Genomic DNA, 24,284 nt, shown 5'->3' with positions numbered 1-24,284 from the left:
GGCTGGCTGGCATTAAACTAAAGCTGTGGAAATAATCTGAAGTTTAGCGTACAACTGAACGATTTTAAGTTTTAGATTAGTATTTATATATGCGGAGAAAAAAACTAATTTTGGCCCCCTTTGCAACAATACCTGTTACTGTGACATCTCCTCTAAAGTCCTAGTGACTGCACCGATTGCCATCTCCATAGGGTAACACACTTACTATGCCGAAGTACCCCTTACAGCAAAACTTCAATAATACTGAACTATCCTTAAAGCAATTTTTTTTCTATTTTTATAAAACAAATGTTCACTTCCACAGACACCATGTTTCTGCTCTCAAATATATTGGCAACTTCTGCCTTTTATAAAGTACTGTCTATGGCGTCACCAGTAATTAGTTAAATTGCTGAGAGGTGTATGCTACTTTGCATAACTGCACCTGAGCTCAGTCTGACATTAAGAGCTGAATGTTCATTGGCTGGTGTTTTGGGGGAGAAGAATAACACATGGAATACTTTCAGTGCCTTTATTGGTTAATACTGATGACACCACATCCCCTTCAGGTTTTCTAAGCACACAATAGTGCAACGCCAAATATGTATACAGGCATGGGCACATGGGCTGCAATTTCAAATTCAAAATAGAGAAAATACTGTATTAACAAATCAAGTGATGTAACCATACAAAATGCTTAAGAGCCATGCCATGTCTGAAAAAAAAATCTTCACAAAAATAGTGACATCGAAATTTGCACAATTTGCCTTATTTTGTATGTATGAACAGTGTTGTGACTTTGATGTTTTTATTTCCATCATTTCTTCAGTTTTCCATTTTCTTTGGCCTTCCATAACATAAGCTCCATGCAGGCTGCAGCATCTTCTGCAGTGTCGTGGCCACAAACTGGGAGAAACATACATAATATTTAAACATTGACACAACATGGATTAGCTATTAATTACATTGTTGCAAATACACAAGTTGTGGTAATCTTTACACTCTGATTATGATACATTTCTTTATTTGAATTTCGATTTTGATGTATGGTGGAGTTTAAATGTAATAAACATTCAAATGCAACAGACACTTGTATGGTGGCTGTTATCCATGAGGACCCACCACTCTCTTGGATGATCCTTGTGAGGTATTCAGCAGTCAGGTTGTTGAGGGTCAGCTTGTGGGGAGGGCCCAGACGGTGGGGGAAGACCACCGATGTGTCTACTACCATCCCATGGAGCAACTACAGTAAAAGAAGGATATCTGAAGCTCTTATGACATGGGGTATCCTCTTTGATAAAGTGAAAATGACTTAAGGTGAATGTTGTCTTCTTTTCAAATGTTACTAATTTTTAAGTTTGTAACTCAAAATCAAAGCAGTTGTGTGATGGTTTAGCCAATTATAAGTACCTGATGAAAAAAAAAAAACAATGCTACCACAGTGGGTCACAATTTTGAGGGACTATAGCTTTGACCGTTTCCCTTGGCATAATACATTGTAGTTCCTTTTTTTGTGTAGTTCTAAAATCCCCAGATACTTTATCCACCCAAAAGATGGAATTCAACCTACTAAGAACCAGATTTTATGCAAAGCTTGTACTTGCATATGAAGTATTTACATTGGAAAATGGCACTTTTGCTAGATGTTCACAACATAACTTTAACAACAAATTACAAAACATTGGGCTTGTTTATAATCAGTTTAGCTGGTATTGCCACTGATATATCTATATATTATGTTGGAAAGTGCTTATTTGTAGTCACCTTCAGGGCACAGAGGTCTGTTTCCAGGCCGTATCCAATCAGAATGGTGTCGGCGCTGATGAAGCTCAATAAAGACCTCTGCACCTCTCTGAGGGAGGTGCAGTTACCTTTCACATCTTCTTCACTAATGCCTGAAAACCTTGACAAGTAAAGAGTCAAAAATCTTTCTATAGAGCAAATTCAATATCATTGAAAGATTCAACAGTTGTATATTATTTCTTTTTACCACCCTTTAAGACAAATCAAAATCAGTTTTAGTGTTCTACAAAGCCTTTCAGCTAGTGGTAAAACCATCTGCTTGAGTTGTGCATTTCTAAATGCATCTTAAGTCTTATTTAAGAGATAGTACAAATGCTCTAATGTCAAAAGTGGTGTGAACCCTTTTTTAGGTTCATGACGCGACCCGATTTCGGATAAGCGGTTGAAGATGATGATGATGACACTTGACCCAACTATCAGTTGGGTTATTACTAGAGTGAGGGAAAAAAATTAAATAGGTGTTTAAAGCCCACTTTAGAAAAAATGAGGGGGAAACAAAACAGCTAAGTATCGTATACTACCTGGTGTTATAGTCAATAACTTCATTATCAGGTTTGACGAAGGTGTCGTAGACGACTTGCAGACTACAGTTGACCACGGTCACTCTGCACAGCTCCAGACCATGAATGGTATAAATCTATGAAAGCAAACAACAAAATGTACATAATTGTTAATGTAGACTCAAGTCCAACTTGACACATCCAGACAATGATTGATTGTTTGGACATCAGACATGTTCTCATCAAGGTGCTTACATAGCAACAAGTTTCCATGAATGATTCTCATTAGTTTGGTGTGTAAACTATCGATTAGATAAAAGGTGGAATACTATAAAATAATCCTTTAGAAACAAATAACCTGAGAGGATATGGAATTTTACATTCTGCCAAAGTAACACAACTATACCGTCTTCTTTAAAACCATGTTGCTTTCACTTTAAATGTATGCTCTCATACATCAGCAGCATAAATCATCGATTCTAATGAAACTACAACAAATGAGTTGGTGTTGCGAGCTCAACATGATTATTAAAAGCTGAGTCCTTCAAAAAAAAATATATATAAAAAATCACCATTTCACAATTCAAGGAGTAGACCCCAGGACAGCTGGAATCTGAGGAATATCTGGGGACGGTCGACACAAACCCATCCAAGCTGAGGGAATCATGGACATGCAACTGATGAAAAAGATACAAAACATTTCAAATAAATTATACATTTGCCCATTGTTACATTTGGAGAGGTCTTAGGACAAAATGAAGTGATTCAATAATACCTTAAACACCTGACATCCAGGTGCTCCCATGACTCCCTCACAGCAGCTGTAGCGAGTCTCCACCCCACCAGGCACTGTTAATGGTTTAGAAATGTAAAACAGCTGTAAAGGAAGCACTTATGGATGTTTTTAGAAAGACATAAGTAATAGCATACTCACCTTTGTTCTTCACTCCTTTCCCATAGTGGTAGTTACACTCCTCCTTGCGGACGTGTTTGCCCGTTTTGTTCACAGAGTATGTAGCCCCACATCGACAGCAGATCCTCTTGAGGGCTTTAACCAACAAAACAGAAAAAGCACATCACAGGAGGGTGAAATGTGTTGAGAAAATAAACTCATTGAAAGTAAAGCCCAGGTCTAGTGTGACCTCTAGTGATAACAATGAGAAGAGCATTGAATTGTTAAAGTGAGAGTATGATGTTTTCACTTACGGTCTGCGTTGACTTTCTTATCAGTAAATAGTATAGCACTACCAGGTTTTTCTGGGTGCTGGACAGGATAGTTGCTCTCAATCAGCCTTTCCTCAGTCAAAACATAGTCCTGAAAAATCTCGTACAATGCAGTGTCATCTGCTGGAATAACAAAGTCACTGTGATTCTGTCGACATATTTTAATGATGAGAAATGCATTCAAAAAGGAAATTAATTGTTCACCGTTTCCTTTAAGATTCATCAGGTTAAGTGGAATGTTGCCTTTAATTTTGGGGGTTTTGACTGTATTTTCATCCACACCTGAAAAATATAAAGAAATTAAATATTACAAAAGTGTATTTTATCTGCATCATTTACACATTTCATGAAGAACAGTGTGGGTTTTCTAGAGATTCTCACCTTTAGCAGCAGGAGCACTTTGATTCTTCAGCCTCTTTAGTGCATTCACTGCAACACTCAAATATTTGAGTTTGTTCACACTGCGATTATACACAGTCTTCTCTTCAGCAATTGCCTATCAACAAAAACAGGGACATAAATAAATATCTCAACTGGGGGTTTGTCAGTGAGGATGACAAAGTGGGACAAGCTCACCTTTTCGAAGGCATCATTAACATTGGCTGTTGTTTTGAGGAACTCCTCTGTAAACATATTGACGTAACGCTGCCGGACATCATGGGGCACTTTGGCTACCTCACACTTCTGCTTTAATTTACGTTTATTGGGCATGGGCTGAAAATAAAAATTAATTAGTAATATTAATAAGATGAAAAATTTCTAACATTGTCGAGAACATTTCTGTCTTAAGCAAGTAGGTGAAATTTTGAATGGACATCTTTATTCGTAAAATACAGATGTGGACAGCCCTCATCCAGCCCAAGTACCACGTCCCCCTAAACAGTAAATCTTGGGGAAACACTGCACTTGACACAAGTTTAGGTTAAGTCTTGACTGGCTGACAACCAAAAAAAGCTCTTTTCTCTTCTCACCTTGACAGCAGCTTGAGGAGCAGTGGCTGGACTTGAATTTGCTGTTGCAAAAGCAGAGGTCTGCGCAGGTTTGCGAGCCAGCGCAGGAATGAGCACAGGTGCCGTTTGGCGATATCTTTGCAACGTGGCAACTGCAGGTGCATTATATGATTGTTTCACAGCGAACTGCATCGGACTGATTGGGGTTAGCACTGAAGTAACTTGGCTGGAACTGGACGTAACAGGCAGAGGGAAGGTGCCCTCTGGGAGGATGAAGTGCAGATTGTTGCCAACACCAATCACAGCAGTACCCAAAGATATGTAGTTCATGTAAGCTGTGGAAAAAGAAAAAAAGAACACCACATGCAGATTTGACATAGTCAGGCAAATCTACGAACTTACACCACAGGATTTTTTTTTAACAAAATACAAAAACGGTTGATAAATGCTGCTCGATCTAAATCAAAGCAGGACATCTTCTCATTATCACATGACAAAACGATTTAAATAACAAAAAAAGGATTCAACACAATTTGAACATAACTTGTGCATTTGGACTTCGATAATGACATGTTAATAGTAATCCTTCAAGAAAAGAACACGACCACCCCTATAAATCATGTAACATATTTACCATTTTCCACAAGAGCAGGTTGCAGGTTCTCCGGGGGTGGAGTCAAAGGAGAAGGTGCATTCTGGGTATCTGGCATCCTCTGAGAAGCGGAGGAAAGAAACGCCTGACCAGCTTTAACTGAAGCAGACAGCAAGGAGGCTCTCTGCTGCACATGCTGGATCTTGGAAGGCTGGGAGGCAAATCCTGATACTGCAGGGCCAGGCCCACGTAGGGGAACCAGCACCTGGGGCTGAGGACGGCTCTTAGCCACTGGCTGCTGAACAGAGCGGGTATATTAAAGATGTGCTTCAGTACACAACTCCTTTTCTAACCTTTACATGTTAACTGTAATTTACACAAATAATTCATAACCCTTATTTACCTTTAAAAAAAAAATAAAAGTTGAGTGTACATATTTTAAAAAACAAAATATGTGTATTTTAAAGCAATATTGTTAGATTACAGAATATTGATATAATTTGTGTACATAATGTCAACTACCTCATCTCCTTCAGCAGTGTGTCTCCAGTATGTGAATAATTAAATTAACCATGTCATGTGTATGTAACATACCTCAGCATGTTTGGCTTCATGAGCAACCCTCTTCTTTCCCAGCAATGCTTTGGGTTTGACCTTAAACTCTGGCTTCTCCACATCCTCCATAGATCCAACCTATAAAATGACAGGGTGAAAGAAAATGTCTTTATAATGTTGAAGAAACGTCTTCCAACTTGGATCTGAAGTGTGTAAGGCGTACTTACAGGCACATCAGCCGGCTCTTCAGTTCCCTTTTCCTCATCGTTTGCCTCCATGAAGATCCTGTAGCATTCCTCCATCGTGTCACTGTCAGACACTTCCATTTCTGAACAATTGAGCTCATTTTCTTCCTCAGAGCTGGATTCAATTAATATAACCTCATTGTGTGCGTTCAAAGGTTGCTCAGTTGATCTAGATGAGGTTTCAGGTCTGTTTGTCAAACTTGATGCTGACAAATTGTGCCAGGCCTGACCACTCCCTGCTGGTTCTGCTGGCTCCAGATATATTTCAGTTGGAGCATGGTTAACAGCAGCTTCAGTCTGCATCTTTTCTGGAATTTTGCTTGACATTTTCTGGCTGTGTGGCAGCACTGATGGTACACATTTTGTGGAAGACCAATAATTATCTTGAGCTAGCTGCTCTGTTGTTTTTTGCCTGCAAGGTGAATCTAAATTTGCAGCTTTATAAAAAAGAGAATTGCTTTGTGGAATATTGTACGGCTGCAGTGGATTCATGTTCTCGACACTCAGGGGTAGCTCACAGCGAGGCAGTTCAACCTGAAATGTGTTTTCTTTGGATGGATTGTTCCAGGTTTGATCTTGCCGGTCTGTGGTGGCAGAAGGACTGGCAGGTTCAGGACTCTTCTGCAAAAGTAGTTCAGTAGCCTGAAAGGGAGCAATTTTCAGTTTTCTCCCATTTTGTAAACATCCAGCTAAGTCAAATACACTTTTATCAACTGATTTATTTTCATATTCATTGTTCTCATTAAGATTAAATAAACCTTGACTGTTCTCAGCCCTGCAATTAGTATTAACTCTTTTTTCGTTTGCCAGGCACAGTGGGGGAGAATCAAGTGCTGTGTTGAGGACCTTCAATTCCTCATCTTTATCCTGAAGGGATTTGCCAGCAACGAAATCCTCTCCTTGCCGTCTCTTTGTGTCAGGTGAGGGAGGAAGGTCAATAATCAGGTCTCCGTCGTCATTGGATTCATGAAGTGGAGATGCCAAACAGGAAAGATGAGGCTGATATGCAAGTGGCTTCTTTTGGTCACAAGGTGCAGCGTTTTTCACTCTTTTCAAAACATGTCCGTGTTTCCCTTTCTGATCTTTAACTGATGAGTTGTAAGACCGCAAATCAGCAGAAAAGTTTGACAGAGGGTCATACTCTAAATCAGTCCTTGGTTTTGAGTTGTCAACCACATACTTCCTTGCTCGAGAGTACGTTTTAGTTTTAGAGTTTGTGTACGCAGAACCTTTGTCTACGTGTTTACCTGAAGTCTCAGACTTGGAAACTGAGATATTAGGTGCAGTGTTTCTGCCATCTGCCTGCACAGTCTGGTAGTGCGACAGTCGCCTTTTCTCTTGCTCCACCTCGTGCCTTACAGTTTCAATCTCCTTGTTGATCCGCTCCAGCTCCTGGATGCAGCCGTCTTGGGCCTCATCATTCACTGTTGCTCCACAGCCAGCATCTGGACAGCCATTTTGGATACCTGGAAATAATAATAGGATTTAGGGTGACTTATTAGTGACAATGACCGAAAATACAGAATGTGTGTTGGTTTATTATAAATAAGATATGGAAAGTGCTGGTGTGGTAACTTGTGGCTGTGTGCCGGAGCAAACATCTTTACACCACCATAAACATGCGTTTTAAGCATCTGTATTGTTCGTTTGCTTTTTTGACTATTTAATGTAACCCGTCAGTCAAATACCCAACAATGACAAAAGAAGGGTTATAAACCCTGATAATGTAACCATGAATATGCTTTACTTTAATATTGCAAAACGTGTAACAATTCAAATTTAGCACATTTGTGGATGCATTGCTGTCAAGGCAGATGAGGAAAAGGAATGGTTTTATAGCTTTGTTTTGCCATGTTGGTTCATTTTAGGAAGACATTTTGACCCTTGTTTCAATGCAAAACAAAGAAAATAAATTAACATTCAAGCATTCAACCCAATTTACTTTAAAGTTGCACTTTGTTTGAATATTGTTCAACTGAGCACGTCAGACTAGAAAGTTGCACGCTTGAAATGTTTGCTAGGTAGAAAAAGCTTAACACTGACCTGCGGCAGCGAGCATATCCCGCCATTTCGTGTCATGTTTGTACAAACAGTGGGGCCGCTCACAAAACCCACGTTTAGAGAAAGGACAATTTATATTAGCAAAAAGACCAGATGAAGGAAACATCGACAAAACCTTTTCGCCAAGACTCAAACCCCGTTTGGTTTGAATAATTATTAACCGCCGAGCGACAGGTGAGTGCTCTGCCTCTAATTGGCACGCTGGTGACGTCAGCTTCTTTTTTATAACCCCCCTGTTCAGGTCACGAGACGAACGTTAAAAAAAATAGCTCATTAGTGAGCCAAAAATTTAGCTTTCACCCGTCCTGAATATGCTAATTTCTTTTGAAGGATACATGTACTGCCGTTTTACCGAAATAAGAGGATTTCTTTCTTTCTTTTCGTTATCTCGAGATTTAATTCTTTGTGTCGCAGTAATTCCTCCACGTCGGCAGGTGGCGCTGGGCCTTCAAAGAAAACAGCGTTTCCACCTCCACTTGCTGTTTGTACCATAGGTTTGTACACTTTTCTCCACTGCAGCCACAACAACAGCATTCTTATCTTGTATGTTAACAATAAATCTACCGAACAATGGATAAAAGCGAGGATGAGATGGAAGAGGATGAAATCGAGTGGAAGAACAGTTTTGTGGATTCAGTTCCACACAGCACCGCGGCTGCTTCTGGTAAAGTGTGAAAACTTTGTCTGAGAAACTCAGCTGTCAGAAACATGCACTGAGAAACCCTGCTCTGTCTGTCTTTACGTTTTAGATGAAAATTATTGAACGTAGGCCTATAATTTGGGGCCATTATTGTAGAAGCAGAACTATTTACAAATATGTGTGCGCATATTATCAGATCTGTAAATGTGTAAAACAATATAATGCATTGTGAAATGTGTTAATATTTACAAGAAGTTACATACAGCTGTTGTTAAACACTGCAGGCATTTATTTTTACATTTATAAATCTCATTACACATACAGGGATTCTCAATACACATTTGCTGTATCATGTTCAAGTCCACACATGGCACTACACTTTAAGAGATTGTCTCCCACATTTACACATCTGATCAAACACACTTGGATGGAAATTTGCAAATTGCTTTTGCTACAATAATGGCCACTATTATAATATCTCTTTTTTTCAGGTCCGAGCCCCACTAAGACATCCGGGTCGACACCTGCACACAGAGTCATTCTTCATTTCGACCTGGACTGCTACTATGCGCAGGTGGAGATGATCAGAAACCCAGCGCTGAGAGAAGTGCCTTTAGGTACATTCATAACAATAGATCCCCTGTGGAGCTAGAATAAAAGCTGATGTCTTTCTGTCAAAGCCTAGAATACTTTTGTGGTTCCATAATGTTTCCCTCCTATCATCAGGTATTCAGCAGAAATACATCATAGTCACCTGTAACTACATGGCAAGGGAGCAGGGTGTCACCAAGCTAATGTCTGTTACTGACGCTAAGGAGAAATGTCCTCAACTGGTGCTGGTCAAAGGAGAAGACCTGACACACTACAGAGAAATGTCCTATAAAGTCACAGGTGGGTTGGAGATGTTGCTGTATTCTCCTCTATTCTAATAGGAAAAAACCTGTAGTAATATTTTTTTGTATGGAAGTATTATTCAGAGTAAAGAGCTGGAGATTCTTTCTCGATATAGCATTTTCAACATCACATATTAACACAGAAAATAAGAATTTGCACCAGTGTGCACACTATTCTGTACTGGGTTGAAAGCTATTTATATTTCTGTTAACATCCTGTATATTTTCAGTTTGTTGTGCTTTTCTTTCTTTACCTTATCTTGTCCTCCATCCAGAGCTGCTGATGTCCTACTGTCCGCTGGTAGAGAGGCTTGGATTTGATGAAAACTTCATAGACGTCACAAAGATGGTGGAAACAAGGCTGGCACAGACACCGGAGTCCAACAGCTTTTCATTTAAAGGACATGTCTACAATCATTTCAGTAAGTCGCAGTTGTGCCTCTGCACATCTGGCTCATAGAAACCGTGAAATGAGTTGTGAAACAAGCCAAGAAGCTAAAACTGAAATGTAAAATATTTGCATTGCACTTTCAGTTGCACTTTTGGATTCTCTTGAAAAATTTCATATAACTTGCATTTCTGTTCTTTTCGTTTCCTGCTCAGGTGCAGATGTTAAGGCGAGCGATCATCCAAGTTTGGCTTTAGGTTCACACATTGCAGCAGAGTTGAGAGAAGCCATCCACAGCAAAGTGGGTCTGACTGGCTGTGCTGGCATCGCCACAAACAAGCTACTGGCCAAACTAGTATCAGGCAGCTTCAAACCCAATCAGCAAACCAGCCTGCTGACGGAGAACGTCAGCGACATCATGGGCTCACTCAGCAGTCTCCGCAAAATACCGGGTATACATGCTTTTAATAAATTAGTAATTATTTAAAAAAACTTCATGGTGAAGAGAAAATAATAACTTTTGGTGTTTTTCAAGGGTATCGGTTTGAAATTCAACCCACTTACCAATAATCTTTAACCTTCTAGTTTTTAACTATTTGATTTATTTCCGTTGTTTAGGGGTGGGTCACCAAACTGCAAAGAGACTTCAGTCCCTTGGATTGGTCAGCGTGAAAGACCTACAGCTCTTCCCATTGAATGAATTGGAGAGAGAGTTTGGAGGCCCTAGTGCTCAGCGCCTGAAGAATCTGGCCCTCGGTGTTGACGACTCCCCTGTCACTCCTACAGGGGCCCCTCAGGTAGGATAGAATATCCCAGAAATACCAGTATCTGCTGAAACTGAAGGAGTGTTTTGCCGTCGTCTGCCGCTGCATGCTGCTGATATTTTAAATATCACACGTGTGGACAATTCCCACACATTTGGCTTGAAACATCCCCTTTATAACCACTTATTGATTGTAGGTTTCTTTTTTGATTTAATTTAAAAGCTGTGTCAACACACAGCAGCAAGATCAATATCTCTGTCTCAAAATTGAGAAATGAACACGGCTAACATTAACCCGATTCATTATTTAAATCTTATGATCTGGCATCGTGGTCCACGTGAGAAGGTTTTACCAAACAAGTCAACTTTTGCAAATCAACTTCAATCAAAATCTGCCAAAAATACGTTCTTCATTATTGTCCCTTTTGATGTCAAAATGTTTTATTTCACCATATTTGTTCCTTAATATTATCATCTTCATATTTCAGTCTCTTAGTGACGAAGACTCCTTCAAGAAAATATCATCAACTAAGGACGTTTTGGGAAAGATTCAAGAACTCCTGAGCAATCTGGTGGATAGGTGGGATATTTTCCCAGCTATTAAGAATCAATTTTCACCCTGCTCGAGCCACTGAATCTACAGTACGCTTTATCGTCTAGGATGCGCAACGACGGCAGGCAGCCTCAAACCTTCCGGCTAACCATTCGTAGATACTCAGCGACCAACAAGTGGTTCAGTCGGGAGAGCCGGCAGTGTCCCATCCCTAACCACATAGGACAGAAGATAATCACTGGTATGTCTGTGTACCACTCTTATATGTCCATTGGGTATCCACTCACTGTAAAAACACTTGAAAGTCTATTTGACCAAAATACATTATCTGTACGTCAGCACCACGGTAAAGGTTCAATATGCATGAACTTAAAGAAAGTGTGACTGTATTTCTACTCAATTATGATCATTGTCATCATCTCCATTTCCTGCCGTCCAAAAAGGCCATTAAAGCATGATTTCCTGTATTGTTTTTGTAGGCAGCTGTGATGACGCTGTGGTTCAGCTGGTCTCATTGGCCATGAAGCTCTTTCAGAAGATGGTGGCCAGCAGTGCCTCGTTCCACCTCACCCTCATTAACGTTTGCTTCAGTAACCTGCAGACCAGGGGGGCGGCCGTCAACGGGAAGAGCTCAATAGCATCGTTCTTCACACACGGCACATCACCAAGGAAACCAGGAATCTCCTCAGCACAAAGCCAGGTTAGGACAATGATGTAATTCAGTGTAATCTACATAATCCCAAATGATCTTTTTGTTTCCATTCAGATTAAGTTATCTTCATTGTCCGAGGTATCTGCAGCCTAAATAGTCATACGGTTTTAATGGCATGCTGGAAGGAGACATAAATCTTAAAACCTACATATTTTAAACTGATTCATTTTTTTTATTAATCAATTATTATGAAACAATCACACTGTCCTCAAATGTGATGTTTTGTATGAACATTTTTTCTTCTTTTTCTTTTTTTACTGTTCAGCCGTTGTATGTAGTGTAGTGTTCACTTCAACTTCCCTACATTATGCTGAAGAGATCGTTTTCATTCTTTCGTACTGTGCTGTTACATGATGTCTACAAATTTAAGAAATGGTGTGTTAGTACTCCCTCCTTTCCTGAAATCATCCTGTTTTTATTCTACCAATAGGAGGATTCCTTTCAGAGTGGGGATCATCAGTTCAGTGCATGCAGCACGATTACTCAACATACGCCACAAAAGACAGTAACCACTGAAAGCCCTCGAACCCCAGAGGCAGCATTTCTTGGTTTCAAAAGAACACAGAGCCCTGCTGTTCCTGTAGAAGAACTTCTGCTTCAGAAAGAATCCTGCAGCACATCAAAAGCAAGCCCTGATGAAACAAATAACAGAGTGACTCATCGATTGCCCCCCAATGTTGACCCAGATGTGTTCATGCTTCTCCCGGGGGATATTCAGAAGGAACTGTTATCTCCGGTCTACGCTAACTCTCTCCCTAGCGCTTCAGCAAGCTCAGCTGTAATCGACGATGTTCCCCTCATAACAAGAAACAAGGCTTCACACTCATTTACAGACGCACTAAATAATAAAGATGTACAAGAGGTTTTAAACCAATTGGATCCATCAGACAAGCTGACCTTGAGTCCCCAGATGCCTCTAGGCACAAGTGCTTTAACCGGAGAAAACAGCCTTGAAGAAGGGAGACGGTCATTCCCCCTGTCTTCTGACTGTGGGATTCCAGGAAATGTGGACCCTGCAGTGTTCTCTGAGCTTCCACCTGACGTGCAAAGGGAGTTGATGTCTGAATGGAAACAACAGAAGACTATCCTTAAGACGCCCTCGTCCAGGAAACAAGGGAGAAACTCCATGAGAAAAGACAAAAAGACTGCAGGAAAAGGCAGTCAGGCAAACAATTTGCTCAAGTACTTCAAACCCAGTTAAAAAAAGGAACATTGACAATTTTTTATTTATTTTTATTATGTTATTTGCACTAAAGAAAATCTTTGATTTCTTACAGTTTAGTTGTTCTCATGTGATTTTAAACAGGGAGTGGACAAACAGCACTACAACAGCACTTTAGCAAGTGACAATAAAAGGCACGTTTGACAAAACATATTTTGATAACATGCTTTCTCCAGAATTGCTTACTCCACCTTTTACTGACACAATTAACAAGTTGATGAATGATTCAGTGAATTCATGGGAGGGAGGTTTAATGCCTGAGAAGAAGTTATTAAATCATTAAGTCTTGGATTAATATTATATTTATATTTTTATTATTGTTAAACTACTGTCAAGAATGAATGTTTCTCGTGTCATTACTGACTTTGATCAGTACTTCTGATTTGTTGTTCTTGTTGAATATATAGTTCATAAAAACCTTTTATTTATTTTTAAACAAATGCTTACTGTTCTATTTTGCTGTTATTTGAACATTCTTAACTGAAATCCCCTTTTTCATGAAGCAACCTCATTATGTTACATGGATCAATGTCAATTCGTTAAAAAAAAATCCAAAATCTTATGTGGATTTAAGTTTAAGGTATTTTTACATTGTTTAGAGGAGCAGGATTACTTTGCTGAGCCTCTTGGATTGAGGCCCAGTCCTCGGTTGGACGGTTACCACAGAAATCCACAGAGGAACACATGATTCGTTGACAGGGGACACAATCCAGTTTTTCAACAGAATCCAGTTTTCTCAAAGAGCTTTTTCTCTCTCTCTCATTTGAAAACGCCAGAAAACACAAGATTTGTAAGCACGGCCCCACTTGGTTCTTGCTGGGATGAAACTCCTCCCTGGATCACATGTGAGAAGGGGGAATGGTTCAGGATGTGTCAACGCATCATGATAATGACGATTTTATTCAATCAGGACGAGTGGAGCAACTTGTGAATGGACGTCAGCACTGCCGGTAGATAGACTGGTAAGGTATGTTACTCTTTTATTTTTCACATTTTCAGTAACGGTGCGTATACATGGTTATTTAAGGCAAGAAACTTGGATATGTGTTTGTGTCAGAGGAAACTGAGTGCTGCAGGTTAGAAGGTTGATTACTCTCTTCGCTTTGCTGATCCCAAAGAATTCAATCCCATTAATCGTGCACATGGGAAATGACTCTAGGTTTCATGGTAGTACTCCCTGTCCTGTCACTGCTGTGGTGCTGGCATCTCGAGTTGCATGAATGTCTCCTGTACGTATTCACACACCTTAAAATGTTGCTAACAATTGAAGTTCTTTAGAATCCAACCAAACAAAATGAAATGTTATTCAGGATTGTTTAAAAGCTCTCTAGCATTGAAAATCTGATTTTCCACACTTGTCTTTTTTGGCCCGCCTGACCCCGGCCACAAGTGTAACCGAAGCTTTGCATTGAGTGGCGTCATGCAGTTTTGATCTGTCTGCCCACAATCCTTCAAGTCAATAAAGGGGAGTTTTGTCTGCCAAGAGTTTTCACTGAGCAAAGTCTGAGAAAAATCTTGAGGCAAGGCATTTAACTGCTCATGTGGAAGCCAAGCTGGAGTCATGTGCTAGCCCCTCTATGATCAGCACCTAATAAGGGGGGAGTTATTACGTCCTGCTAAGCCCTTGTGATGATCCTGCACCCTCAAGACTGGAACCTGCAGCTCAAGAACTATAGCTGGAACTATTTCAGCTTTTTACTCACCATATTTCTTAGCCTAAACAACCTGTGAGCTTTCTCTAAACTGTTATGGTTTGGTACACGACCCACCAAATCGGCGTAGCATTGTACTGTGAGTTCAACTCTGTGACAGGTTGAGCACTCAGCTGCACAATGGCTGACTGGGACTATGACTATCTGATCAAGCTGCTGGCTCTGGGGGACTCCGGGGTGGGAAAGACCACCTTCCTCTACAGGTACACCGACGACAAGTTCAACCGCAAGTTCACCACCACGGTGGGCATTGACTTCCGGGAAAAGAGAGTGGTGAGTCAGCGGTTCATAATATGTCTTGTTCAAGGCCTTGAATGCTGTCTTCACTGTGTGATCATTTATAATTTAAAATATATGTTACTCAGTTCATAGGTTTGGGTTGGATTATCATGCTTTGTGTTTTGGTTCAGATGTACACAGGGACCGGTGCTGATGGGATGACTGAAAGGAACTTCAAAGTCCACCTTCAGCTTTGGGACACAGCAGGACAAGAAAGGTGAATCTAACATTATGTTAACATTTATTTATCGTTGACTCATGTTAATGTAATACCCCCCCCCCCCGATGTGGAGGAAGTATTAACAGGACGTTGAGATTAAAAAGGGCTGAAAACTAGAAATGTACTAAGCAGGATTAGCCCACTTTTCTACAACCAGAAGGTAGTACATGCAGAGTTAGTAGGAAATGCCTAGTCACACAAACTCTCGTCTTGACTTTAATACTTAATGTCATATAGCAATCCATCCAAAAGTACTCAAAACCACAAATTCCCACCAATTATTATGGTGCTACAGGAAAAGTTAGCACAATGCCGAATTGAGAAGAATGATCTTCTGGGAAGCATGAATGTCTGTATAAACCTTTGTGCCAATCTTTACAATAGTTGTAGAGGTAAAAGTGTCAACCTGCTGGTCGCACCAGAGAAAACATATCATGGAAGTACATCCATGAATCACATGGATGGCATAAGTTCTACACGTTGGACCTTTTTACTGTATAAGGAAAGCTTTCCTTCTGCTTCCAGGTTCCGCAGCCTCACTACAGCGTTCTTCAGAGACGCCATGGGCTTCCTGCTGATGTTCGACTTGACCAATCAGCAAAGTTTCCACAACGTCAGGAACTGGATGAGTATGTGTCATCTCAGCAGCCTGTTCTGCTTCAGATCAATACTCTGTTAGGTCAATCTTTACTCTCTTGTTGCCAATAAGAGGGGAATGCAAAACTAACTTTTCTTTTCAATCAGCGATAACATTGACCAAGGGAATATTTTTGAACACAGTTTCAAGTTTGCTCATGTGTGTCTATTTGAATAACATTGGTTTGAATGATTTCTTCTATGATGGTTCAGGTCAGCTACAGGCCAACGCGTACTGCGATAGTCCAGACATCGTGTTGGTGGGCACCAAGGCGGACCTCCGAGATTTGAGGGATGTTCACGCCAGACAGGCCAGCGATCTGGCAGACAGATACGGGTGAGGCATTGCATAGGCCTACGTATTATTGCTTGTTAATTACAGCGTATGTGAAGTGTAAGTTTGATGGCGATTTATATTGAAGGAATAGTTCAATATTTTAAATGTTCAGCTTTTTGCCTCACTCTCCAGCTCAAGAAAAGGTGACCTGTAACTGTGCATGCATTTTCAAAAAAGGAATGGCCAAAGGTCACTCATCTAGGTTAACTTAGCTCAAACACTGGTAGTCTAGGGGCGCAGGTCAAAAGATAGACCGTTTACAACATCACTGAAAGCTCCTGTTCGCTTTTTTGGACTTGGTTATTTACCATGTTATGCTTCGCTCTGTATTTATACATATCATGTTATTTTAGAATCAAATGCATACGTGACCATCATGGGAACTTCCTGGTTTCCTTCCAGTATGTATTTTGTTTTTAAAAAACATAACGTGTCACCTTTTCTTGAGCCGAGTGAGTCAAAAGCTGAAAATTTAAAATGTTGAACTATTCCAACTTCCTCAAATGCCATTTTTACAGCTCTTCAAATAAAAAGTAAAATACATTTATTAACCATATTATCAATTTATTAACAAGAAAATTGTCTGTCATGAAATGCATCAACACTTGCAGCACTTTATTTCCAATTGTGTGCTTTGACTTTTAGTGATTGGGCTCTTCTTTTGTGTGCCTTTGACTCATAAACTGAATACAAAAGCTTTAACTGCATGTCAGGTTTGCTTAGTATTATCTTGAATCTGAATTTTTTTTTAACTTTTAGAAGAAAAAAAACTCCCTATGCCATGTTGAATTATTTAGCTCAGACATTTTTAGGTATAATTTAAGTTATACAGTATAACATGAGTCTTCTACTCGTAAACATGAACACGAACCACAAGATGGTGCAAGTGAGCTGTGTGATGCGCCACAGATTATTATAAATAGATACATATTGTGGGTCACAAGATCATCATTAATAAACAGACAAAACTCTGGGTAAACTTGTGGTGAATTAAATGATTTAAGAAAAGGAAATCCCTTTGCAAACTATGACAAGGGTTACAAATATAGAATTGACTCTTTTAGGAGTCAAAAAAACGTGTTAATAAAAAATATGGTCACTTAAATGTCTTGTGTTTTTATCCATGCCCCTTTTCCCTAACTGTTTCATAGAGCACTCCTCTCTTCCTTCTCGTTAGCATCCCCTACTTTGAGACGAGTGCAGATACGGGTGCGAACGTGACGGAGGCAGTGAACACCCTGCTGGGGCTGGTGATGAAGAGGATGGAGCGCAGCACGTACACGGGCCACGGCGCCGAGCCCAATGGCAGCCATGTCTCCAGCCATGAGGTGGAGGAGGCCCCCGTCAGGCGCAAGTGTGCCTGCTGATGTAGCCACTGGCAGCAGCCACACTTTTCAGTATTTGCCCCAAATACGCGATGCATTGTTATTCTGGTGCTTGATTAGGAACTTCGGAAATATGGCCCCATTACACTTAAAGCTTCAGTGTGAATTCCTCTCTCGGTATCTGCAGTCTGTAATGTTATTCATTCACAGCCTGTGCATTGTTACGTGATAAAGAGCAGGGAGAAGAAGCGGTACAAGACTTTAAACATTGTAAATAGCAACAGAATAAAAGAATAGGTTTTAAAGAAATCAAGTGATTGTGATTCAGCAAAAGAAGAGTCCATTATCATCTTCAAATGGGTCATATCAGAGAAAAATACTGTTTTTATTTGATACATTTAGGCATTGATGGAAGGAATATGCAGGCACATAACGTATATTTATCATGGAGTGTAATCAAAAAACATTTAAGACATGGTTACATTTCGCATATGGATGATCGTTTCTGTAAGAAGAACCAAGATAGCAAAGTCTCTTACATGATTTATGACTTTTATACGACATGTACATAAGCAGCCAAGCTTCTTTATGCATTATGGAACAAAGTTGCCATGCAAATTGAACACAAATACAAGAGAATGTTAAAAGGGGTGTTGGAACGAATCCTGTATGGTGCTGCATTTGGAATAAAGACGTTTTATGTTTAGGTTATGTATGTCACCATCTTGTCATTTAGATGTTATGCACAAAAAGCCATACTGTTATTCTGACTGGAATTACTATCCTCACAGACTTTGTCAGCATCATTATCATTTACACACATTACACATTGATTTTGTAACATTTTTGGAGAAGGGAAATGTCCAGCATTCATTTTCAAACAAATAGATTTATAGGAAGACATTCATGGAGTCACAAATAAATTCACTACATTACTGAAGCCCAAAAAAAACATAAGTCTTAAGATAATTTTGTGGCACAAAATGTGATATTCAACATCAAATTCAACATCAAAAAAGGGACATTCTTCCACTTCTCCATCAGCAATACGTTTTTTGATTAACAATCAGCTTCCAAAATCCCAAATCAATCTCTTTGAACACATGGTCTTTGGTGTGATTACAAAACATTCCTAATGAAGGGACAAAATATTCTTAAATGTACACAATCTATTATATCAATTCAATGGCCTCAAATTAAGCTATTCAAACGTTCTCATCAGATTATATGTTCTCATGGTTGCTGTGGTGACCTCACTGTGATTCGGACACGAGACGCAAAAAAACCTAAAATGTGCATCAATCCTAAGAAGACGGACAAAAAAAAAGCGCTTTGTGTGGGACAGGATGGCAACGTAATGCCAACCAGACTATCTAAACGAGCACAAAAGCACCCCTTAGAATCCGCTAAGTGTGAATGACTGCATTGGTCTTTGCAGTTAACCACGGCCTAAGAAAGAATTTGCAACAAAGAACACATGTCTCAGAGTCATGAGATGATCATGTGGCCAGCTTTCACTGTTTGGGCCCCGTCATCCTGAACGCCATATCCACCAGTCTTCTTTAGTCTGGGATGACACGGAGGGCTGTTTTTAAAAACCCCAGATTATCTACATTTACAAAAAATAAAGCTTATTGATTTTTAAATTGATCTGTAGAGGTTTGGTCCCATGTGAAATATAGCAGTAGGGTTGTACTTTATTTTTAACCTTCAAACATCTCTCGTACAAAGTCATTGGTGATACTCTTAAGGAATACACCACCAGGAATATAAACAACAGCAAAAAACAAATATTTTCTCCTCAAAAACAATCTTCACAAAAGGTTGTATAAAACTTGCCTAAAACATTTGTTAGTGCCTCACATGCAATGCCATTTAAATGGAACATGCTCTTTATACAAGATGCAGTAAGTCATATATGACATTCATTCATTTTATGTTACAAATATTGGAATTGATGTGGTCACACGACGAATAATTCATTTCCCCCCTGTCAACAAAAGCTCTGTAATAAAGAGTGCATTCCCTTCTTTAGTTTTTAGGTCGCAAATTATTTACTAAACTAAGCTTTGTGATTCAAATGTAGCTGCTAGAATGGCTACAGACTTGTAGTCTTGTTGGAAGATATTTCAAAAGTCTCATAGTCTCTAAACCTAATGTAGGCAGATACCATTTTCTAAAATTCAATATTGTAATAACAACACAGTATCGTCTGTCCATGAATGTATGGCTTACTGTTGGAATGTTAATTATTATTCCAAAGAAATTTAAGAATCTCATCAAAATTTTAATTGGACAGTCAATATAAGTACAGTCTTGTAAACAATACCAGCTTCCAGAGCAGTGCAGATTGTTTGACACCTTATGGGGGAAAAAGACCTAAAAACAGGAACAGCGCCTCTGTTTAGGCATTGAATCTGATTACAAAAAAACACTGATCTAACTCCTTCCCTGAGATTAGGCAGTGATGTCAGTGTATAGAATCAGTATATTGTTGTGAAATGTGATTGATCAACATTGTGTCAAACAGAACTGGAAGATTTAAGAGTTTGTGTTTCCACAGCCGAAAACTCCAGTTAAAAAAAAAAAATAAAAATCTTCTGTTCGAGCTGTTTGACCACGGCCACTAGCCATGCAAAGGAGGATAATGGAAGCAACCGAGCAGCATAAAAGTCCTAAGTACTGAAGACAACAATATACCTTAATGAGTAACAATGTGGTGCAAAGTCTGTGATTGACATCCTGACATCTTCATGTGACATTACAGTTTGACGTGAGCGTGTTTTCGTAGAATGAGGGCGTCATAAATTGCCTCAACACTTATCATGCATTGTGAGTCACAACTAAAGTTTGAGCTGTATCTGGTTCCCGTCCGCCGTATAGTCAACCATCCTCAACTTCCTCATTGTGTGTCTAATTGCAGTGCGTCAGGCTGAGTTTAATCACGCCTTCCCTGTGCAGCTTGTAGAGCAGTTTGAACTCGGTGGGCAGCTGGTGGGTTTCCTGCCACTTGGTGGTGAATTTGGTCCCTTTCTTGTCGTAGTAGTGATAAGGCAGATCCTTGCCCGTGTTGGGGTCCCAGCCGAAGGGCCAGAAACCATAGAGATGGATCTCGTCGCACATGGCCGAGGCCAGCGTGTACATGAGGATTCCAGTGCTGAGGCGTTTGGGGGAAAGGTTTTTAGTCTTCCAGTATCTGTGAGGGGGAAAAGAAAAAGTCCGTCAATCACAACATCTGAACTCAAATCCAGACACTGTAATTAATCCTTCATCACATGAGCCCAACATAATCCCACTTTCCTTATGATTTTAAATTCTCTGTCTATTTAATCTCCCCTGTTAGGTAATGTGTACAATTATGCTTTTAGAAATTTAAACAATATTATACTCAGAGTGAATTTGAATGAATGATTACCCCCATCCCCTGCTTAAATATTTCATATTTGATGTATTCACAATTTTAGCAAAATTAATCTGATATTGCCAAATTTGCATATTTATTCAAACATATCGAAAATGTTTGCATTTTTTTCTTTCTTTTTTCTTTTTTTAATTGAGGCATTTTGAAAGTTGAAATGGGGCAAAGAGGGGAGGACATGCAGAGAATGGACCATGGGTCAAATTCGAACCAGGTCTGCTGCGATGAGGACTTAGCCTCTAGGGGGGGGACACTCTAACCAATACACCACAAGCGCCGCGCTAAAAACTGACTGTTTTAATGTACGTAATCAACTGGCACAGGGTCACGATGATATCTATAAGTTAAACATTTGACTTACTTGTTGACATCGTGCATGATGTTTCCGGGCCAGGCCAGTTCCACCTTCAGTTGGCCTCTGTGCTCCACAAAGAAGTCGACCAGAGTCCGGGTGACTGTGGCCGAGGTGTGGAGGAAGAAGGCAGGGATCCACAAGATGGCCCCCTCCAGCTTCTTCAGGTTGAGGAAAAAGTTATTCCTGTCTTGGATGGTCAGCAGGTTATTGTAATACCTCTCCAGGATGCTGGGGTTGAAGGTGGTCAGGTTGGTCTTCTTTCCCACGTCCTTGGAGTAAAACTCTGTGGGAGCGAAGTTGCAACGGAAGACAAAATCGGCCTGGTCGATTTCCGGGCCGCAGTGGCTGCCTGTCAGGATGCCGCTGTTGCCCACCACTGAGCAGATGCTGTAATGCTTGTTGCGGATAGGAGAGATGTCTGGGAGCAGGGATTTTAGGTTGTTGCTGATGGAGAAGACATACTTGTGGCTGGAGTAGTCAAAGTGCATCAGCTGGCCCACACGCACACTATTCTTTGTGAGGGAGAAGTTGGTGGGAATGTCGATGTGGTTGAAGATATCTTTCCTGAAAATAGAAAACTATGTGTTATATACAGCCAATTGAGATTTACCTTGATATTTATGGGATTATTTTATATTTTTGATATTATGTACGCTATTTCTCTAGGTTTCTGACCATCTAATAACATCATATGTTAAATAACATCCAAAAATGCCATGGACAATTTTTACATCCAGTGGTGGAAAAAGTACCCTGGATACTAAGCGAAAGTACTAGTACATCAATATATTCCACTACGAGTAAAAACCTTTTTTTTTAAATCCTGCAATCAATATGTGCAAAAAGTACATACTCAGTAGCATGTCCAGTGGTTGCAAGTCTAAAGATAAATTTGGGATCCAAACTAGGCTCATCTTTTTTCAGAAGGGATTGGGAAGCATGGGCTGGCTGGATGGACTGATAGATAGATAGATAGATAGATAGATAGATAGATAGATAGATAGATAGATAGATAGATAGATAGATAGATAGATAGATAGATAGATAGATAGATAGATAGATAGATAGATAGATAGATAGATAGATAGATAGATAGATAGATAGATAGATAGATAGAAAACCTTGACAAAATAGAAAATATCTTACTTCTGATGATAAAAAGCAGTCTTGTTGAACTTCCATTTGGATGGTTTTCCTTGGAGCTCCTCATTCAGGGCATTAGTTAAGGGGATGAACGAGGGGTCCAGGAAATTCATGGCAAATTGAGACCTGTGAGCAAAAATCAGTCAAAAAATTATAATTATGAGACAGTATTGCATGTAGACCAGCTGAAGGTTTACTCTCAATTATTTTAGTTTGTTTTGTTCTCTAGTGGATTATTAATGTAAAGGTAAGGTAATCGAAGGTTTTAAGATGTATAACATAAAATCCATACATATCTGTTCTGGTTATTCTGAGAAGTCAACAACTTTTTCAAGTCACCAAGATGAGCATTAATGAAGGAAATCATCAGCATCAGATTCAAGTGTTCTCAACCTATTGAATGCAACAGCCTAGAAATATTTGCATGAATCTGATCTGTTTCCAGTGATGTATATATCATTACTAACGTCAACCTTTGGGTTTCCAGGCTGTGGAAAACTGCTTTCACTTGTTGTACAGTTCTGGAAAGACCTTCTGCATTGGATCTGCACCAAAATCCATTTATTGACAATTTACAGACATTGGCAACCGTGGATTAGATGGATTAAAACCCATCTTCTTAATGACATATGGATGAAGATGGATTACCCACGCGTACAGATGAATAAAGCCTTTCGTTAAAATAAATAAATAAGCCATTCCATTAAGAAATGGTAGGCTACCCATTTTCTATCTACATAGTTTTTTCGGATTGGAATTGTTTATGTATTAGCCAACTTGATTTAGTTTAAAAACTGTTGATTTCATTAATGCATCATATATTATATCCATACAGTAATCTACAATACTTGAGTAAATGTTGTTACTTGTCATGTACTGTATTTGTTTTGTGTTGGTAAAATCTTGATCTTTAAACGAACTTGTATCCAAACCATGTCAGATAAATGTTGTGGAAGTAACCCTTTCTTTTAAATGTAGCAGAGTAGTAATATAAAGAATGGGAATGGAAATCAGCTCAAACTCAGTGCAAGTGTACCCTCAAAATGTAACCAAATGTGCCAGTGTATCTTGAGGTACAGACATCAGACGTGATTTGTTGATACCACCTACAAGTCTCGCAACAAGATCAGCACCGCGGATAGCTCACTGTTTGAATAACAGGATACATTTGGCCCCAACATCCAGGTTGGATCGTACCCACAAGGCCTTACTCCTCTGTTTATATTTACAACCCCCTAAACCCTGGTCTCACATCCACCATATAGCACCTCCAATCTCGGCAGAAATTAATTAGTAGGCTACTCACCGAAATCCTGCATGAAACATAATCCTCGGACCTCCCATGTAGTATTTGGAGGAGGAGAAGAGGCTGTCTTTGCGCAGGGACACATAGCTGATGAGCGAAAGGATGAGCACGGCGACGCACAGAATAACCAAACCCAGGGCCTTGGCGATGCGGGCCATCTTGGAAGCGTTTTCATTCCTTGTATGTAGCTGCAGCGAGGCGTTGGCCTCTGGTGTTATCAACGCACACAGTTGCTGCTGCACGTCTGTAGAACTCGGATCGATTGTCTTTCATCGGCTCATATAATCGTATAAAATGGACGGCTGGTGGTGCTGGTGGGTTGCATGGTGGAGATGCGTCGGCTCGGTCCGCTCTCATTCCTCTTCTTGCCTTGCCTGCACAGCTTCCCTCACTATACTGCTGCTGCCTCACACTCCGATGAGAGACTCCCCTCCGGGCTGCCGGTTTAATCAAGGAGATGGAGCAGAAATCTG

General features: G+C 39.9%; 4 protein-coding genes across 4 annotated transcripts; 2 read left to right on the top strand and 2 right to left on the bottom strand.

Moving 5' to 3' along the window:
- Positions 1-796: 796 nt before the first annotated feature.
- LOC307256629 (uncharacterized protein) lies at positions 797-8,015 on the bottom strand (the record flags this gene model as incomplete). Its single annotated transcript, XM_080035663.1, has 17 exons — positions 797-885; positions 1,102-1,222; positions 1,744-1,882; positions 2,304-2,419; positions 2,855-2,959; positions 3,058-3,131; positions 3,217-3,330; positions 3,489-3,626; positions 3,711-3,788; positions 3,888-4,002; positions 4,083-4,220; positions 4,478-4,791; positions 5,091-5,346; positions 5,643-5,741; positions 5,837-6,017; positions 6,663-7,314; positions 7,892-8,015. 17 exons carry the CDS (start codon positions 8,013-8,015, stop codon positions 797-799), a joined length of 2,853 nt encoding a protein of 950 aa, XP_079891789.1.
- A 433-nt stretch (positions 8,016-8,448) lies between these two features.
- On the top strand, positions 8,449-13,260 carry poli (polymerase (DNA directed) iota). Its single transcript, XM_080050100.1, has 10 exons — positions 8,449-8,573; positions 9,041-9,166; positions 9,276-9,440; positions 9,718-9,864; positions 10,046-10,282; positions 10,449-10,627; positions 11,082-11,173; positions 11,254-11,387; positions 11,626-11,846; positions 12,289-13,260. The coding sequence occupies exons 1-10, from the start codon at positions 8,480-8,482 to the stop codon at positions 13,057-13,059; spliced, it is 2,166 nt and encodes a 721-aa protein (XP_079906226.1). The 5' UTR covers positions 8,449-8,479; the 3' UTR covers positions 13,060-13,260.
- Positions 13,261-14,897: 1,637 nt separating this feature from the next.
- Positions 14,898-18,134, top strand: LOC307261239 (ras-related protein Rab-27B-like). The gene is made up of 5 exons (XM_080041731.1): positions 14,898-15,065; positions 15,203-15,288; positions 15,817-15,920; positions 16,141-16,264; positions 17,442-18,134. The coding sequence occupies exons 1-5, from the start codon at positions 14,913-14,915 to the stop codon at positions 17,629-17,631; spliced, it is 657 nt and encodes a 218-aa protein (XP_079897857.1). The 5' UTR covers positions 14,898-14,912; the 3' UTR covers positions 17,632-18,134.
- A 2,368-nt stretch (positions 18,135-20,502) lies between these two features.
- On the bottom strand, positions 20,503-23,969 carry LOC307256620 (alpha-N-acetylneuraminate alpha-2,8-sialyltransferase ST8SIA3-like; the record flags this gene model as incomplete). Its single annotated transcript, XM_080035654.1, has 4 exons — positions 20,503-20,785; positions 21,369-21,926; positions 22,509-22,631; positions 23,812-23,969. 4 exons carry the CDS (start codon positions 23,967-23,969, stop codon positions 20,503-20,505), a joined length of 1,122 nt encoding a protein of 373 aa, XP_079891780.1.
- Between the last annotated feature and the right edge of the window lie 315 nt (positions 23,970-24,284).

Source organism: Ammodytes marinus, assembly GCF_949987685.1.
Source record: "Ammodytes marinus genome assembly, chromosome: 2".
NCBI classification, from domain to species: Eukaryota; Metazoa; Chordata; class Actinopteri; order Uranoscopiformes; family Ammodytidae; genus Ammodytes; species Ammodytes marinus.
The sequence above is the reverse complement of the archived record's forward strand: the minus strand, read 5'-3'. Positions and strand labels throughout refer to the sequence as shown.